The sequence below is a fragment of the Pristiophorus japonicus genome, chromosome 9, assembly GCF_044704955.1.
Source record: "Pristiophorus japonicus isolate sPriJap1 chromosome 9, sPriJap1.hap1, whole genome shotgun sequence".
Classification (NCBI taxonomy): Eukaryota; Metazoa; Chordata; class Chondrichthyes; family Pristiophoridae; genus Pristiophorus; species Pristiophorus japonicus.
This window is the reverse complement of record NC_091985.1, coordinates 201,317,190-201,329,830: the sequence shown is the minus strand read 5'-3', so window position 1 is coordinate 201,329,830 and position 12,641 is coordinate 201,317,190. Positions and strand designations below refer to the sequence as shown.

The window sequence follows — 12,641 nt, the reverse complement described above, 5'->3', positions numbered from 1 at the left end:
CCCTTGATCACTTTAGTTATAAGGGCCGCATCTAACTCCCTCTTGAATATATCTAACGAACTGGCATCAACAACTCTGCGGTAGGGAATTCCACAGGTTAACAACTCAGTGAATAAGTTTCTCCTCATCTCAGTCCTAAATGGCTTACCCCTTATCCGTATGGGGGAGTTTTCAGTTCCCAGTCTTTGCATTACGGTTCTCTGCTCACAGATACACTCTTCCAGTTAACAGCGAATAATTGAACTACAGTTGTCACTCAACAATTGTATAAATACCGCCACCGGTTCCTTAAATATTCTTTAGTCTATCTGAAAACTAGAGAGTCGGCGGTGATGAATTAATGTAGTAATAAAAGGGCCTAGTTTAATTTTGGTCTGGTTTGAGATAGTTTGAATGCTGCTTCTGTTCTCGGGAGCTCCGGCCGTTCCCGGGCTGTGTATTTCTCTGCTAAGCCAGTCAGTTTAGACCGCACTGGAGCAGCGAGCGATGTGCACACACAGGACCTGGGTCAATTGGAGTGCTTCCCAGATCTGCCTGTCCCCATTCTCCGGCAACACCGAATGGGGAAATCTGTGTTCTGCCCCGGGGAACTCGAGGTCAGAGCGACGCAAAGCCGATATCAGTTTCTGAAAATATTAAAGGGCTCATTAGTTAATCGTCAATAACTCCGATGTGAACGGAGTTGGTATCTGAACACACGATCAGTAATCAGTCCCACATCCTCTGCCCATCCCTACAATGGGTTAATGAACAACACGAAGCTCTGGTTATAGGAGATCGCAGCTCTTTCCTTTGTTGATTTGGTGGCTCTGAAAAGAGCCGTTGTTTTACTTGGTACTGAAGCTCCGAGCCGAGGAAGGGGGAGTCTAGGCGCGCTCCCCGCGGATGCGGCGGGCGAGCTGGATGTCTTTGGGCATGATGGTAACTCGCTTGGCATGAATGGCGCACAGGTTGGTGTCCTCAAAGAGCCCCACCAGGTAAGCCTCGCTGGCCTCCTGCAGGGCCATGACGGCCGAGCTCTGGAAGCGCAGGTCGGTCTTAAAGTCCTGAGCGATCTCCCGCACCAGGCGTTGGAAGGGCAGTTTGCGGATCAGCAACTCGGTGGATTTCTGGTAGCGGCGGATCTCCCTCAGAGCCACGGTGCCGGGTCTGTAGCGATGAGGCTTCTTCACTCCGCCCGTGGCGGGAGCGCTCTTCCGGGCCGCTTTGGTCGCCAGCTGTTTGCGAGGAGCTTTCCCTCCGGTGGATTTGCGCGCTGTCTGCTTGGTCCTAGCCATTTTCTGAACGGATCTCAACACAAAAAAAATCTGAGACAAACGGACTGCTAATGCAGAGCCTCCTCTGGGGCCTCCTTTTAAAGTGTGCGAGGGTCCGCCCCTGGGCTGTGATTGGCTGCAGCCCGACCGCCAATCAAGTTTGAACCAAGCACCGAGTGAAATGAAGGGCGGAGATTACTAGGCCTTGATTGGCTGAACTGAAACTGACAGATGGTCAATTTCAAAAAGCCCGCCAATTTCACAGTATCAACCAACAGAGATTAAATAAACTCTAATGTCCCGCCAGCAATTTAAGAATCCCGCTCTTTATAACGGCGATTGTGCCCCATTATAAATCACCAAGCCCATTCTCTGTAACATTCCGGTTTGAATTATGTTCTATTCCCTGATCGGTCTGTACCGGGCGGGAATAAATCCCCGGTCACTGCTTCCTGTAAACATAAAGTCCCGCATCGATCCCGCCCCATTTAACCGATTCTCACAGAAACCTCAAATGACAGGAATTATCTGTGAGGGGAGACTGTAATGTCTGGGTAAAGGGGACTGTGTATCCCACCCAGTAATTGTGACTGTCAGCCTGAGTTTCTGATCTCTCACATTTACAATACTTGTAAAATATTTAATAATTCCCATATTCCTACAGCGACTACACTCCAAAAGTACTTGATTGGTCTTAAGAGGCGTTCGGTGGTCGTGAAAGGCGCTATATAAATCCAAATATTTATTTCCATTAATTAAACAGCCGAAACCATTTCCCAACCAAACTGTCCACGCTCCCATCCCCAGGTCGCTGCTCTCTCTGTGAGGCGGTGGGTGGCTCTTAGAAGAGCCTTTGTCTTGTGTTTGGGGGGGAAAGGGTCGATTATTCAGCCGCCGAATCCGTAGAGAGTGCGGCCCTGCCGCTTCAGAGCGTACACCACATCCATGGCAGTGACCGTCTTGCGCTTGGCGTGCTCAGTGTAGGTGACTGCATCTCTGATCACATTCTCCAGGAAAACCTTCAGCACCCCGCGGGTCTCCTCGTAGATCAAGCCCGAGATCCGCTTGACACCGCCACGGCGAGCCAGGCGGCGGATAGCTGGTTTGGTGATGCCCTGGATGTTATCACGGAGCACTTTACGGTGCCGCTTGGCTCCGCCTTTACCCAGTCCTTTGCCGCCTTTACCTCGACCAGACATGATGACGGTTACTCACTGAAACAGCCGCTGAATGAGAACGAGCTCCTCCCGGCTCCTTTTTATAGAGCCGGAGCCGACCTGACTGAGAAAGTGCAGAGTGAGAGAGGCGGGAAGGGGAGGAGACAGAGTCAAGATTGACAGACAGAACAGAGAGCGGCCTCTGGTCTTCCAGCTCCGCCACCAGATTTCTGCAGCCGCCAATTTCAAACCGTTTTCCCACAATAGAACCGAAACACAGCGCTCCGCACAAACCCTTACAGACTCGGAATTCATCTTCAAGGCTTCCATGAACCAGAAGCTTTTAAATAAAGTCCCGTTACAATTAACAATCGCGAATATTCCCGCCTATATACAGCCCCTTCCCTGTCAATCTCAGACCTTGTTCCATCTCCCCACACTTCCTCTCACAGACGGGTTCAGCAGTTTACAAACACCTTATTCCAGCTGATTTGGAGAATGTGGTGCTTGGGGTTTGAGTTGTGAGGCGGGGTATCTCCGCCAGTATCACCGTCTCACAGACTCTCCCCCTGAATCTGTGAAATGACAATGACCAGGAACTGAGACTGGAGCCGAACACATCCCCAGTTAGTGAGGCCCGGGCCGGACATCCCATTCTTTGTGTGTTTTATTACAGACACTGGGGGAGGGGTGAGTGCAGCCAATGTCAGCGAGTCACCAGGGATCCTGGCTTCATGTTCAATGATTTCTGTCTGAAATCTGAGCCCGGCCCCGGGACAGAGATCATTTGATTCGGGGATCAGCTCTTTTCTGAGAGGCGTGGGTGGCTCTGAGAAGAGCCTTTGGGTTCAGATGTTTACAAGTTTCACTTTTTATTTACTTTTTGGGTTTTGCTGATAAGGCCTTGGCCCTCGGTTTTTCCACCTTTTTGTACGCCTTTACCTTTGCGCCTGAGGCCTTCTCGGGGCTCTTAGGCTTCGCCGCCGCATTCTTCCCAGCCGCCGCTTTCGCTGTCTTTTTTACTGTTGGCGCCTTCTTGGCTGCTGGTTTCTTGGCTGGAGATTTCTTGGCTGCTGGTTTCTTGGCTGGAGATTTCTTGGCTGCTGGTTTCTTGGTCAGAGATTTCTTGGCTGCTGGTTTCTTGGCCGGAGATTTCTTGGCTGCTGGTTTCTTGGCCGGAGATTTCTTGGCTGCTGGCTTCTTGGCTGGAGATTTCTTGACTGCTGGTTTCTTCACCTTCCTTCCCACTTTCCCCTGGTTTTCCTTCTTAGCGACTTTGAAGGAGCCCGAGGCGCCCGTGCCCTTAATCTGCACCAGGAAGCCATTTGTCACATTCCTCTTGATACTGAACCTGATCTGGGACCCGCGCTTCTCCACATTCACGCCTTTGGCCGCCAGAGCCTTCTTAATCGCGGCCAGGGACATCCCCTTGCGATCGTTGCCATCGGCCACAACCTTGAGGATCTGTTCGCCCATCGTGGGGCCGGCTGGCTTGGAGCGGGGAGCTGCCTTCTTCTTCTTACTGGGAGCCTTGGTTTGAGCGGCGGCGGCAGGAGGAGCGGTTTCGGCGGCTGCAGTGTCAGTCATGTCGGCGACTCTGTGGAAAATCTCTCTGACAGTCAGAGCTCGGTCAGAAATGAAACGGGAGGCGGCGGCACAGAGCAACTTAAAGGCAGCGAGCGGACGGGGCGGAGACATCCTGCTGTCAGCTCCCCGCCCCTCCAGCCTCTCTGTGTTTCTCTCTCCTTATTAACTGTCCGATTCCAATTCAACCCGGGCCCTCCAGATTCCCAGACTGGCCTCTTTCTGTCCCGAACACCGGGATGTTTGTTGTCGAGAAGGAATCATCCGAATTGAAGGCAGCAATTTGGATTTAAACCGTTTCATTGCTGCACTGATCGCGCTCTCTCACCCGATCGCGGACATTTTCTCTGTTTGCCGACTAAAATTTGAAATCAAATCAAACTTGACGTTTAATTCCCACTTTAGACCTGAGCAGGGCGATCCTGTGACAGGGAAATCTTTGAATTTTACACAAGAGGGACTCTGGAATTGGGCGATGAGAGGGACACACAAACACAGTGACATTAGTCTCACCGGCCGCCCTTTAACACACTCTCATCACACTCTGAAAGTGAGTTGTTAGGTGACTGAACAGTCCAATACGGGAATTACAGTCTCTGTCACAGGTGGGACAGTTAGTCTTTGAGGGTAAGGGAGGGTGGGACTTGTTCGCTGCACGCTCTTTCCGCTGCCTGCGCTTATTTTCTGCACACTCTCGGCGATGAGACGCGAGGTGCTCAGCGCCCTCCCGGATGCACTTCCTCCACTTAGGGTGGTCTTTGGCCAGGGACTCCCAGGTGTCAGTGGGGATGTTGCACTTTATCAGGGAGGTTTTGAGGCTGTCCTTGTAACGTTTCCTCTGCCCACCTTGGACTTGCTTGCCGTGTAGGAGTTCTGAGTAGAGCGCTTGCTTTGGGAGTTTTGTGTCAGGCATGCGAACAATGTGGCCTGTGTCATGTATCTCACATTACTGTACATAACTGTATCTTACCATGCTATACATGACTGTAACTGGATATGACCTGTAACAATAAGCATACCTTACCACCAGGGGTGCTCTTGCAGGAGACACTCCATACCTGTCCCACTGAGGTATATAAAGGGAGGTCTCAGGCAAGTGCAGCACTGGAGAGTTGTGAATTAAAGGTGCAGGTCCTGAGTGACCTTGACTTCAGCATGTGTCTCGTGCAAGTCAGTACATTAGAGTCAGGACTTAACAGTGGCGATGAGTTACGGGATCACAGAATCCACAGAATGGCTACCAACAGCTCAGATGAGAAATACAATGCTGGAGACATTTGGGATGACTTTATAGAAAGGCTACAGCAAAGCTTTGTGACCAAAGACTGGCTGGGCGACGATAAGGCAGACAAGAGAAGAGCTTGAAAACATACGCTTTAATGAAAGACCTGCTGGCACCCGAGAAACCAGCAAGCAAGTCGTTTGAGGAGTTGAGCACACTGGTGAGAGACCACCTGAAGCCAGCGAGCAGCCTACACATGGCCAGACACAGGTTCTACAACTACAGATGCTGTGTGGGCGAAAGCATACTTGACTTCGTGGCAGAACTTCGGAGGCTGGCTAGTTCATGTGAGTTCCCCGATGAACTAAGGAGAGAAGTACTGAGAGACTTTATTATTGAAGGAATGGGGCATGCAGGCATATTCCGAAAGCTTATAGAGACTAAGAACTTGACTCTAGAGGCAGCAGTACTGGTCGCATAGACATTCTTGGCAGGCGAAGAAGAAACAAAGCTGATCTATACTTCGGGTACGGCAACCAACGAGGCATCAGAACAAGGGATTCACATTGTGAAACAAACCGGTACCCCCACACACAGACAAAGGCAGGAGAACAGGCCTTCCGCAGCAGACAGTGGCGCCAGAAGCCATCAAAATCAAGGGCCACATGAACGGCCGATCACACCTCATCAACCCACAATGCGAGCAATCAACAACAGATTGAGAGAAGCTCAAGGGAGATCAGCCAGACGCAGCTCATCCTTCGGAAACAATGGAAACAGTCTGTGTTGGAGATGTGGGGGAAGGCACTCAACCAGGGTGTGTCGATTTCAGCATGCCGTTTGCAGAAACTGCAACTACGCAGGGCATCTGGCTCACATGTCAGAAAAACAGCAGCTCAGCGGAAGGGTCGAAAAGTGGACCAGAAGATGGTTGGAACAGTGTAGGGGATGCCGAGGTACAGCGGGTTCACACGATCAATGTCCATTGTTCTTACACCAAGATGCCTCCAATTATGATGAGGGTTCTACTCAATGGGATACCCATCAACATGGAGCTGGACACGGGGGCCAGTCAATGCCTCCTGAGCATTCAACAATTTGAACATCTGTGGCTGCACAAAAGCAACAGACCAAAACTCACAAAGATCGACACCAAACTAAGGACCTATAGTAAAGAAATCATCCCAGTCCTTGGCAGCGCCATGCTCTCGGTCACACACAAAGGAATGGTCAACCGACTTTCCCTGTGGATTGTCCCCAGGGATCTCCCAGCCCTGTTGGGGAGAAGCTGGCTAGCAGAACTTAATTGGAAATGGGATGATGTTCACGCCATGTCGTCAGAGGAACGGACCTCCTGCTCAACAGTTCTAAACCATTTTGAACATCTCTTTCAGCCAGGTGTGGGCACCTTCAAAGGGGCTAAAGTTAGAATCTACATCACACAGAATGCCAGACCGGTCCATCACAAGGCTAGAGCTGTACCTTATGTGATGAGGGAAAATATTGAAAATGAACTGGACCAGCTTCTGCTGGAAGGCATAATTTCTCCCATGGTATTCAGTGACTGGGCAAGCCCCATCGTCCCCGTCATGAAGCCTGATGGATCCGTGTGAATCTGTGGGGATTACAAGTCTACCATAAACAGAATCTCCCTACAGGACCAATACCCATTGCCCAGAGTGGAGGACCTATTTGCCACGTTGGCTGGAGGAAAACTTTTCATGAAACTTGCCCTCACATCTGGGTATATGACGCAAGAACTGACCGAAGAGTCTAAGCTACTCACCATCATCAACGCACATCGAGGCCTTTTTGTGTACAATCGATGCCCATTCGGCATCAGGTCGGCAGCTGCTATATTCCAGTGCAACATGGAGAGTCTGCTCAAGTCCATCCCGGGTTGTGTTTCAAGATGACATACTCATCATGGGCAGGGACACCGGCTCTCATCTCCGCAATCTTGAGGAAGTACTAAGTCGATTGGATCGGGTAGGCCTAAGAGTTAAGAAATCCAAGTGTCTGTTTCTCACGCCTGAGGTTGAATTTTTGGGCAAAAGGATTGCCGCTGATGGAATCCGCCCAACCGAACTGAAGCGATTCACCTGGCACCCAGGCCCCGGAATATCTCAGAACTGCGCGCCTTTCTGGGCTACTCAATTACTTTGGGAACTTTATGCAGAACTTGAGCACACTGCTGGAGCCTCTCCATGTGTTAATCAGAAAGGGGTGCAATTGGTTTTGGGGGGACACCCAAGAATGCGCCTTCAATAAGGCACAAAACCTTCTATGTTCCAAGAGTGTTTTAGCCTTTTTTGATCCAGGTAAAAAGTTAGTCCTTACTTGTGATGCATCAGCGTACGGGGTCAGGTGCATTTTACAGCACGTCAATGATGCGGGCAAATTGCAGCCCGTTGCTTATGCCTCCAGGTCACTTTCGCGGGCGGAGCGCGGGTACGGTATGGTTGAGAAAGAGGTGCTCGCGTGTGTGTACAGTGTCAAAAAGATACACCAATACCTTTTCGTGGCCAAGTTTGCATTAGAAACCGACCACAAACCCCTCAAGTCCCTACTATCGGAGTGCAAGGCAATCAACACCAACACCTCAGCGCGCATTCAGCGGTGGGCACTTATGCTGGCGGCTTACGACTACACGATAAGGCACAGACCAGGCACAGACAATTGTGCCGACGCGCTTAGCAGGCTACCCCTGGTGACCATAGAAGGGTCCGACGAACAGGACTGTGAGATGATCATGGCAATCAATGCCTTTGAATCCACAGGTTCGCCCATGACGGCTCGCCAAATCAGAGCCTGGACGACCAGTGACCCCACGTTATGTCTAGTTAAAAGATGCGTTTTAACTGGTGACTGGGCAGAGGCTCGCGATGCCTGCCCTGAGGAGGTCAAACCCTTCCATAGGCGCATGCATGAACTCTCACTACAGGCAGACTGCCTGATGTGGGGCAGCTGAGTAGTTATACCCTTACGAGGCAGGGAGGCATTTGTCCAGGAGCTCCATCGTGAACACCCGGGGATCATCCTTATGAAGGCCATAGCCAGATCTCATGTCTGGTGGCCTGGCATTGATGCAGACTTGGAGCTCTGTGTCCGTTGGTGCACCATTTGTGCCCAACTCAGTAATGCCCCCAGGGAGGCTCCCCTTAGCCCCTGGCCCTGGCCCACCAAACCGTGGTCATGGGTGCATGTGGACTATGCAGGCCCATTTGTGGGAAAAATGTTTCTCGTAGTTGTTGATGCATTTTCAAAATGGATCGAGTGCACCATTTTAAACTCGAGCACCACCTCCACCACTGTGGAGAGCCTTAGAACCATGTTTGCAATGCACGGCATTCCTGACATATTGGTCAGTGATAATGGTCCGTGCTTCACCAGCGCAGAATTTCACAATTTTATAGTTGACCACGGTATAAATCACGTTAAGATGGCACCTTTCAAACCGGCTTCCAATGGCCAGGTGGAGTGAGCAGTGCAGATCATTAAACAAGGCATGCTCAGAATCCAAGGTCCCATGCTGCAGAGCCACCTGTCACGACTGCTGCTGGCATACAGATCTCGTCCGCATTCGTTGACTGGGGTTCCCCCCGTGCAACTATTGATGAAACGAACCTTAAAGACCAGGCTCTCGTTAGTCCTCCCAGACATGAATGAAATTGTTGAGGCTAAGCATCAAAAGCTAACTGAGTACCATGACCGAAATTCGAGGGGGAGATGGAATGAGATAGGGGACAAAGTGTTGTGCTAAACTATGGCCGGGGTCCCAAATGGCTTGCAGGGACAGGCTACTGATTGTACAAATGAACAATGGCCAAACCTGCCAGAGGCATGTAGACGAAGTTAAAAGTAGATTCACTGATAACACTGAAGAAACAGAGGCAGACTACAATGTGGAACTCACACCACACCTAGTGGACAGACAGGTGGAACAACCTGAGGAAAGGGCAGTCTGAACAAACAGCCCAGGCGAGATACCAGCAATCACACCAAACGGAACAGACAGCCCAGGCGAGATACCAGCAATCACACCGAACAAAACACAGGCACCAAGGCAAACAACTGAACCACAACTAAGACGCTCCACGCGAGAGTGCAGACCACCTGAGAGACTGAATCTATAAAGGCAATAAGACCTTGGGGGAGGGTGATGTCATGTATCTCACATTACTGTATATAACTGTATCTTACCATGCTATACATGACTGTAACTGGATATGACCTGTAACAATAAGTATACCTTACCTCTAGGGGTGCACTTGCAGGAGACACTCCATACCTGTCCCACTGAGGTATATAAAGGGAGGTCTCAGGCAAGTGCAGCACTGGAGAGTTGTGAATTAAAGATGCAGGTCCTGAGTGACCTTGGCTTCAGCATGTGTCTCGTGCAAGTCAGTACATTAGAGTCAGGACTTAACAGCCTGCCCAGTGGAGCTGGTCGAGTGTGGTCATTGCTTTGATGCTATGGATGTTGGCCTGGTCGAGGACGCTAACACTGTTGCGTCTGTCCTCCCAGGGGATTTGCAGGATCTTGTGGAGACATCATTGGCAGTATTTCTCCAGCGATTTCCATCAAGATCAACGGTCCAGCACTGGACAATGTAGACTACTTTCCATACCTTGGGAGCCTATTATCAACAAGGATAGACATTGACAATAAGATTCAACACCGCCTGCAGTGCGCCAGTGCAGCCTTCGGCCGCCTGAGGAAAAGAGTGTTCAAAGATCAGGCCCTCAAATCTGCCACCAAGCTCATGGTCTACAGGACTGTAGTGATACCCGCCCTCCTGTGTGGCTCAGAGACGTGGACCATATACAGTAGACACACACTATCACTCACACAATGTTCACATCTGCACATTCACAGCACAACCTGTCCCAGATTTACAGCTCCCAGCACAGGGTTTCCTCTCTGCTCGGCCTGTGCTGCCGATTCTCGGGGTTAGTTGTAGTTTCCCAGCTCAGTAAGTGTTAAACACTCTGAGGCTTGCATTCCTTACAGTGTTTGGTTCCTGCCCCTGAATCTGGGGAACAATCACCACAGAGGCTGGCTTAACTCATATCTGTTTTAAGTTGTTATAGTGTTCGCATGCAGAAATATGTTTGATTTTTCTGAAAATATATATTATGTGCTCCCTGCCCCACCAGCCTCTCTTTGTCTCTCTCTCCTCCTAAACTGAGGGACATTTAACAGTAACTGGTGCCCTATCCATCCCATCCTCATCACCCAGAGATTACTATCTGAGAGAACGGCAGATATAGACACCCTAAACACGCGAACTGTGTCTCCATATTACGCTCAATACTTGTATCACGCATTCATGTACCGTATCAGCGAAAGATAGAGAGAGACAGGCACAGTATCAGTCTTACACTTTGTATTGGTATCCCCGTCTTACGCTCAGTAACAGTGCCGCACTGTCATGTATAGCACTAGGGAGAGAATAGAGACAGTATCAGGGTTGTACTTCCAATAGTGTTTCCACATCACGCTAAATAACAGTATCCTGCCTTCCCAAACAGTACAAGAGAAGGGGGATGGGATAGCAACACAGAGAGGACTGGGGAGAGCGGGGAGGGTGGGGCAGAGGACTGAGCGAGAGACAGAGGAGTGCGAGGTAGGGCGGTGAGACACAGAAACATGCACAGTATCAGTTCCAGACTGACCTGTGAGGTCTGCTTTTATCCTGAAAGATCCCATTGGAGAGACAGAAGATGCAGTCCCCTCTCTCACTGATATTGTACCACAGACAGACACATTATTAATCCCACACTGCGGGACAGTGTCAGAGAGTGAAAGAAACAAGGTCCCACATTTAACCCTCGCTTGCCTGTTGTACTCTCTGTAATCTTGCAGCTCAGGGCCGTTCGGTATTACACTCAGTGACCGAGTGTTTCACTCTGATTAAATTAAACTGGGACAGTTTCTGTCAGATATTAACTCCTGCACAGTCCCAGCAAACACTCCTACTCCCCCGTCCCTCCGATGTTTCTGCAGGATTACTTTGTGAGGACGGGCTCACGAAGAGAAAAACAACCTGCACGGAATGATCCCAAATTGAGCATCTCAAAGGGGCAAGGCCCCCAGCTTTAAACATTCTCTGTCCTTGCCCCCCAGGCCCAGTTCCTTTGCTCAGATTCTGATAAAAGTAAATCGGGAAAAGTTAACTTTGATTTTTAAAGACTGAATTATTGCAGAGAGCTGCGCATGCGCAGTTAAGCCCCGCCCCGATTTCCAGTGAGCAGAAGAGCGCATGCGTCCTACCCTCCCCCAGCCCTGCCTGTGAGCGCCATTCGCTCAGTGAGCGGAAGAAGATGGTTTAAACAGCCGGGAATTGAGACACCCCGGCCCCGGGGTAAGGCAGCGAGCAGCAGCCCATCGCTTTGGGAGCGTGTCCGCAGATGGGCTCAGAGATCGGCACTGAGTCCGAGGGAAGTTCAGGGGGAGTCGGAGGCTGTGTGTAACAGGCGGAGTGGAGCAAGAACTGGTCTCAGTGCGTGGAGTGAGTGGGGGAAGGGAGAGGCCATTCTCGGGCTGTGTGTGGACAGCGTGTGTCCCGGGTAAGGGAGACAGAATGGGAAGGATCTGCTGTTTACAATCATTGCTGCTTTCTCCCTGCAAACTAGTAGTGAACGTTCCTGCTTTAGTTCCAGTCTCACTGTGTTTGTTGTCATTGGACAGTGAGCGGTGGAAGCAGAGCCGGACACTGAGGATTTATACAAGGAGGCAACGGGTGAGAAATGTGAAAGACACGTTTTAAACAGCAGCTCTTTGTTTTTGGTTGAACCGTTAGTGCCCTGGGAGAGGGGAGTAGCAATCTGAGCTGTGTATAATCCGTGCCCCATCGGGTCGTCCCATTCCTGAAACAGAGCAGGGGTTGGGTTGTGTCTTGATGTCAGTAAATTGCTGTAAATCTGCCCAACACACTTGGTGTGCAGAAGCCGAGTGCTGCAGTACTGCAGTGGAGTCAGACACTGACATTATTTGTATCGCTGGCTTTTCTTTGTGAATGTTCATAACGAACATTAATTGAACAATTACATTCATCACTTTAGTATTTTCTACTTCTCCTGTTCTTGAATGATCAGAGATACCATTTCTTCCTGCAGGCAAGGAATTGAAGGAACCGGAACAAATGTGAAGTTTCCGCCACCTGAGACATAAGGAACAGTGCAACTGGCTCCTTGTACACACAGTAGGTACGGTATTACTCAGAGGACGAAACCAGGGAATTGGTGATGGGGTACATGGAGATGGCAGAAACTCTGACCAAATATTTTGTATCAATCTTTATGGTAGAGGACACTAAAAAATCCCAACAGTGGATAGTCAAGGGGTTATGGGGGGTGGGGGCCATATCACAATCACTAATGAGGTGGTAAATGCCCTGGAACTGATGGCTTGCATCC

At 50.2% G+C, this 12,641-nt stretch overlaps 3 protein-coding genes across 5 annotated transcripts in view; 1 reads left to right on the top strand and 2 right to left on the bottom strand.

The window, feature by feature from the left end:
* Nucleotides 1-12,641, top strand: part of LOC139273407 (zinc finger protein 436-like) — a 70,008-nt gene that overhangs the window by 44,671 nt on the left and 12,696 nt on the right. The window contains exons 1-2 of one of the 3 annotated variants that reach the window (XM_070890287.1): nt 11,528-11,587; nt 12,342-12,431. The gene's annotated coding sequence lies outside the window, so the exon portion shown is untranslated. Of the gene's footprint in view, nt 1-11,527; nt 11,793-12,341; nt 12,432-12,641 lie in introns of those variants that run through there. The other 2 variants (XM_070890289.1, XM_070890288.1) reach the window with 2 other exon arrangements.
* LOC139273434 (histone H4) lies at nt 2,144-2,455 on the bottom strand. The gene has a single exon (XM_070890347.1). The coding sequence runs from the start codon at nt 2,453-2,455 to the stop codon at nt 2,144-2,146; it is 312 nt and encodes a 103-aa protein (XP_070746448.1).
* Nucleotides 3,290-4,000, bottom strand: LOC139274059 (uncharacterized). The gene is made up of 2 exons (XM_070891114.1): nt 3,847-4,000; nt 3,290-3,516 (listed from the first exon to the last, which is right to left on the bottom strand). The coding sequence occupies exons 1-2, from the start codon at nt 3,998-4,000 to the stop codon at nt 3,290-3,292; spliced, it is 381 nt and encodes a 126-aa protein (XP_070747215.1).